Raw genomic sequence first — 6,818 nt, forward strand, 5'->3', positions numbered from 1 at the left:
ACTGCATTAATTCTACAGCATAGATGAACCTATAGACCAGGGGTCCCCAAACTAAGGCCCGGGGGCCGGATGCGGCCCTCCAAGGTCATTCACCTGGCCCCCGCCCTCAGTTTTATAATATAATATTTTTATATCAGTTTTAATAATATAATATATTGTATGTACATATAATATTGATAATAATCTTATGTTATACAATATAATACTAATAGTAATACAATATAATAATATTAATTATATGTTGTATATTACATATTATATAATAGTTTAGTGGTATAGTTCAATATAGTAATATATAATGCTAATATTGTGTTATGCTAATAATATAATATATTGTATGTACATACAGCTGCTCTGAGTCCCCTTCGGGATGAAAAGGGTGGGATATAAATGTAGTAAATAAATGCAGTAAATAAATAATTAATTTTAGACTTAGGCTCGGCCAAATTCTGACATGACTTGAAGGCACACAACAACAACAACAATCCTAATTAACTTGACTATCTCATTGGCCAGAAGCAGGCCCACACTTTCCATTGAAATCCTAATAGGTTTATGTTGGTTAAAATTGTTTTCATGTTTAAATATTGTATTGTTCTTTCGTTGTTGTTGTTGCACTACAAATAAGACCTGTGCAGTATGCATAGGAATTTGTTTGTATTTTTTTTTTCAAATGATAATTCGGCCCCTCAACAGTCTGAAGGATTGTGGACCGGCCCTCTGCTTTAAAAGTTTGGGGACCCCTGCTATAGACCATGGAATAATTGGGCTGAAATAGGCATTAAAATATCTGGCATGGGTTTTGAGGATTCTAAATCACCTTCAATGTTACCCAGTAGAGGTCAGTATGGGTCCTTTCACACTAAACATTAATTGTGTTTTGAATCTACTTTCACTGCCAAGGTTTCAGCAGTGTACAGGCTCTAGGATCTCACAGTTAAAGCAGAATCACAGTTTTGCTAAAGGCAAAGGTTCTTTTTTGGGTTCAAAGGAAATAAACACACATGTGACTGGAAATGTAAACTATTTTATTTGTACAATAGGCGAAATGTTAAAGAAGAGAATGATATACCTTCCTAGTTAGTTCTGACCAAAAAATTCAACAAAACAGTCCTTAAAGAAGACATAACTTAAGAGCCTTGAGGAGACATAGGAATGAACAATTGTGGCACAACAGTCCTATCTCCTTGATATACAATGGTCTTCCTCAATAGAGCTATGTGAAAGCCCCCAGGATGTACTTTTTCAAATCATAAAATAACATCACTATCTTTGCTTCCACACTTGTGAAGTTTACATTTGCAGGTATATCACAAACTACATGTTTCCCCCTGGCTGCTGATTCGGATTAAGAGAACCAGGCTCCCATTTCACAATGATATTAGATTGGCCTTTTAGTACATTTGTGACATTTAGAGTGTTGGCCTTGGAGAATTTGTTTCCTTTGAGCATGCAGAATTTTCAACTGTACAGTTTTAATATAACTATGCAGGCTTGAAGATTCTGGGAGTATTGATTAAAAGAGAAGGAAAAAAAAATTTCCCAGCTCATTTGTCAAGTTTAAATTCATATTGCGAATTGAACCTAACAACTTGGCCTATGGAGGGCAGTGTGAAGCCATTCCTTCCTACGACTTTGACTCTTCTTATCCATGGAGATAAGCCTTCTGTCAGTGCTCCCCAGATTCCCTCAGCTGCAAATAGCAAATTAGACCCTGTAATTATCGGAAGAAGTAATATTTTGCAATGATAATTTATTCTATATGCCTTCCATGCTAGAAATTCCCACATTCCACACACATCCTTTTGGACTGACACTCCTCCTGTTAGAACTTGAGAATTGAAAGATACTGACATCACAATATTTGCAAAGGCCGTGCATAGAGGCTTGCACTGATACTTAATATGTACTGAGTTGAGCAGGGCAAGTAAATCAATCAATATAGAAGTTACAACAATCCACCATCTGGGGAGCTGGTATAAATAGTCTTGGATTGTACCAGGAGCTGACGGAAAAGATTCTGAGATAAACAAAATGCACGTGGAGCTTGAAATTGGAAATAAAAGGAACTAAATCTGGGACTTTCTGGTTTTTCAATCCATCTGAATATGCTCTTAGGAAATCCAAACCACAATATTAATCAGTAGCCTCATCCTTGAAGTCCTGCAGCAGTAGCCTTGACATCTTTTCTTGGAATGATCTAGATTGGTATGAAGGAGGCACAATTGCCTGGAGTACTAGAAACACTGCACACAACTTTATCTAACTGCCAAGAAAGGGAAGTTGGCATTTACACTTTTGGAAAGGGCTGTTATAGATAGAACAATATACTGAAAGCACATTTACTTATTACTATAGAAGTTACTTTCTATATCTATAACTATAAGTATCCTCTTCTTCCCTCCCTCCCCCTAGTGTCTATCTAGCTTTCATTTATATTATTATATCCATATCATTTATCAACCACAGATAATAATATTAAAATAGACCAAATGTTTTAAAACTGACAATCACAGATAAAAATATCAAAACAGCCACCTCTGGATTTAAGGATGAAAGAAAATAGGACTTAGTTGACCCCTGGTGACCCAGAAGGTCTGGAGCTACCCTGACTTCCCTTGAAAGGGAGCACCATGTTTCACATATTTCTATGGCTAAAGCCCTGTCACTTGTGCCCACCAACCTAGCCATTGATGATATTCAACTTCCCTTTTAGTACAACCTAGAAATAGAAATGAAACTTGTTTGCTTCCTCAGAGGAGATTGAATGTGAAGCTGCTATTTCTACCATTGAAAATATTTTTTTGTCTTTTTAACCCAGCCACTCAAAGTTTAACACAATGACATGGTGATGCAAGAGAAGATGAAATATATTATGTCACGGGGAGTTCATTATTAGATTTGAGCTATTCCTAGCAACACAGGAATGCTTTCTGTTTGTTTTCCATTTGACTCATGGGGTGTGAGGATAGCATGATGAGAGTGCCAGGGTCTTGCTTCTCTTTATCCATGGAGATAGGCATCCTGCCAGTACTCTCCAGAATCCTTCAAAGAACTGGAAAAGAGGGAAAAGAGCCTCTTCAATAAAAGGTAATGATATTGCCTATAACTCTTCGAAATCTTTGCTGCTGCCCCCTCTTGACATTCCCTCTCCTCCCTTTCCCACTGATGCTCCTCTCATTGGTGACTTCCCTGCCCACCGTGGTTGGCCCAGGGCTATTATGAGGCCTTGAGACAAAGGATAAAGTGACACCTCCCACACCAGACACATTCACCACCTCCAGCAATAGCTGGGTGTTGTGTTACACACAACCAATGGGCCAGAGTTTTCTTCATCACCATACCTGAGGATGACAAGCTGGTTTAGAGGCTGCAGGATACATTGCTTGTCACCTGACAGCTGTTTTCTAGCATGTGGGGCATTTTTCTTCTCCTAGTATGTGCTTCTTGGGATAGTTGTCTAACTATGCCTACATCTGCTTGCCTGAAGGCTGAGGTTTGCTAGAGGGACCTTTGGTAGCAATACACTATGTAAGGACACAGGAGAGAGCCTTCTCACTCCAATTGTGGAGTGCCCTTTTCTTGGAAACTGGTTTGCTGCCAATGCTAAAATCAAAAACTTTTTGAAGCATGATCAATTTGTTGCACATGCATAAGTTTTAAAACTATCTCAACCTGTTGAACCTGTGTTATGTGTTTATTTTTACTGTTTCATATTTTTAACAAAGACGGAAGCATGGGGAAATCCCTACTGTTAATAGATTCTTACCGCAATATGTCCACAAAGGCTGTGAACAAAGACTTGCACTGGTACTTAATGCCATGCTTGGCACAGAGGGACTTCACCAGAGGAGCCACTTTCCAATAGTTGTGTCGAGGCATGGTTGGGAAAAGGCTGCAGAAAAAGAAGCAGGGATCATGTTAAGTAGACACTGTAAGATCTTCACTGAGCCAAAACATTCAGTCTGTCAAAGGTCCCCAACCTTTTAACACCTAGTCTAGGCCAAATCTCTCACATCTATGAATGCAGTCTTTCCTGGATGCATTCATTCATGCTAAATAATTTCTTCAGTCCCAACTTCTACCTCCCTCCTTCTCTTCTTATATATATATCATACTTACTGATGCTCAATCTGGAAGTTCAGATGCCCAGTATACCAGTCATTGAACCAGGATTGATCCACATTACATGTTGCTGTGAGCTAAGGGAAAGGGAAATGTGCTGAATTTCATTCCTTTCTTTCATTGGTAACATGTTATATTTCTTTTGTTGCATTGCAGGACATTGTCCATTTTTATTGTTTAAATATAATGTTTATGACCACCAAATGAAAGACTTCTGTATTTTAAAATAAAATCTGCTTGGTTTGTGATTCTAAGTGAAGGAAATCCACCTGCAAGTGAGATTTGGCTGTAGTTCCCATTTGAGCTACTTGTGCTATTGAAGAGACAAGCAGCTTTTGAAATGTAAAGTGGCTTCGCTCTTCGGTATATGACAGAAGTTTGAAAGAAATATCTGTTTCATTTCCATTTCTTGTTCGTAATTTTCTATGATTTTGGAGAGCTCTTTGGAATGTACTTGGAACAATTATTTTACAGTCATTTATTATTGTGGTTGTACTATAATATATTGACACAATTTCTTTACCATACATAGAAATGAACACAGTTTAGTCCTCTCTGCGTTAGCTGACCCAAACAGCAGATCAGCCATTTAAGACCATGCAAGGTTTTTTCCTTATTAATTCCAGTAGGATATTGTGATTCTTTTGAAAAAGGGTACATCTGCATATGGGGTATTGTGGGGTATTTCCAGAGATTGCAGTTGCTCTTCCTAGTCATCTAGTTTTCACAGTCATCTGTGTTGCTGTCTCAGGCTGTTAATGGTTGCATGCATGTCTGTCTGAATTCCTGTTGAGAAGGATGGTTAGGCAATTACATATGCATTGCCATGCTAATCACACCCACATATGTTGGTATATGGTTTACAGTTGTCTATCTTGCCAGCTGTAAACTACAGTTCATTTTAAATTGCTTGGCTGGCTAATTCTTGGATTAGGGATAATGTCACAATAGGCCAAAACAGCTGAGATGGGTCCCCAGTGTCCCAGTAGGGAAGCTGCACAAGGAATAAATGCAACATTCAACAAATAGATTCATATTACTTTCACTATGAAATTAATCTGAAAATGGAAACCGCGGTGAAGGACTAATGTGAAGGACATCTGCATTTAATTTCTCAGTTTTTACATTAATTTCAGTTAGAAGAGATTACATTATAAACTGATACATTCCAAAGAGATCGTATAAAGAGCACACACACTCTATAAACAGTGAGAAATATGTGATTCTTACCTGGGTAGAGACCCAGTCTAAATTCTGATCATAATCAATGTTCATTGGGATGTGATTCATCTGTGAGACCCAGAGAAACCAATTACTTTCTAGGAACCTGTGTATACAAAATAGACATAAAAACATACTAGCAATCACAATCCAGGTCAACCCCACAAAGTGGGCATTGATTCAGTAGCTATTGATTTGCTCATATCTACCCAAGACAGGGCACATTCATTTTCTACCATTTCAACTTATTGGACACCTTCCTGTATGATCAAATAGGGATAGTCTTAAAGAGGCTTGTTTTTCTTTCTTTTAAAAAATGTGCTGTTGACTTGTTCTGGGTTTCATCCAGAATCTGGAACAATTATTTCTTGAGTTCAGTGTCCAGTAGAGACATGGAAAATCAACATCACATATAAAAACTACTGTTCTTCATTCAGGCACTGGCTCTCAAGACATTCACCTAGAGAACCATATTCAGTTCAAGAAGCATACTGATAAGCTCAACCATGTTCAGTGAAAGATGTTCAAGATGAGACAAGATCTAGAAAATAAATCTTATGAGAAACAGTGTGAAGAGTTTGCTATGTTTAATCTAGAACATAAAGGGGTGATAATACAACAAAATTTAATGGTGAATTGTTTGCTGTTGTTCCAGAGGATAGGATGCAAATAGTAGATTCAGATTACAAGAAAGCGTAAGGAAGAACTGCATCGAAAAATAACTATTTGAAACTGGAATTGTTTCTTTGGAAAGTGGAAGACTCTATTTCATTGGAGATTTTAGATGACAATTCTCTCTGGGATAATTTAGCAGTAGTTTTCTGCATTACTGCATTTCTGCATTCAGCTGTTTGAGTGTGGTATATTTGACATATAGACAAGCTAAAATGTTCATTGTGTAGCAGTTAGAGGAAGATAAAGTTGTAAAGACTGTTTAAAAATATGTGAATGGTAGATGAAAAATATGATTCTGATGCTGGAAAACTCCAATGACGAAAACACTGGAAAGATGATAATATTTCCAGTTGAGGAAATATTATTTATGGAAAATCCAAGTGTTTATTTATGCAGAAAACAAGACAGCATAATTTACTGAACAAAAAATGAACGTAACTGTGCAGAAAATGCTATTTACTGTGCAAAATGTCCTTACACCTTTCCTTTTGTACCAAATATGTGCCAACCTGTAAACAGTCTTTTGACTGCAATACTTTCTTGCAGTAAGAAGAACAAATGATAAAATTATTTGTTCTCATATATGAAATTTATGAAGACTTACTTTCCTAGAGGAAAATTTTGTGTGAGTCTTACCTTGCTAACGAGTAGAATCCCATTAAACTCTTAAATCCCATTAAAGGAACATACATGAGATAGACACGAATATTGAAGATCAGAATGAAAGCAAGCTCCTGTCAATAAAAAATGACAGTAAGAGGAAAAACCCAATCCAGCAAATGAATCAAGCAAATGAT

General features: G+C 37.2%; 1 protein-coding gene across 1 annotated transcript in view; it reads right to left on the reverse strand.

The window, feature by feature from the left end:
* Positions 1-1,011: 1,011 nt before the first annotated feature.
* Positions 1,012-6,818, reverse strand: part of LOC100555740 (acyl-CoA (8-3)-desaturase) — a 21,395-nt gene continuing 15,588 nt past the window's right edge. Inside the window, exons 8-12 of the mRNA XM_016995568.2 lie at positions 6,658-6,755; positions 5,356-5,452; positions 4,123-4,202; positions 3,770-3,895; positions 1,012-3,055 (exon numbers count right to left, since the gene is read on the reverse strand). Coding sequence (XP_016851057.2) covers positions 3,004-3,055; positions 3,770-3,895; positions 4,123-4,202; positions 5,356-5,452; positions 6,658-6,755 — 453 coding nt within the window. The 3' untranslated portion in view covers positions 1,012-3,003. The remainder of the gene's footprint in view (positions 3,056-3,769; positions 3,896-4,122; positions 4,203-5,355; positions 5,453-6,657; positions 6,756-6,818) is intronic.

The sequence above is a fragment of the Anolis carolinensis genome, chromosome 1 (assembly GCF_035594765.1).
Source record: "Anolis carolinensis isolate JA03-04 chromosome 1, rAnoCar3.1.pri, whole genome shotgun sequence".
Taxonomy (NCBI): domain Eukaryota; kingdom Metazoa; phylum Chordata; class Lepidosauria; order Squamata; family Dactyloidae; genus Anolis; species Anolis carolinensis.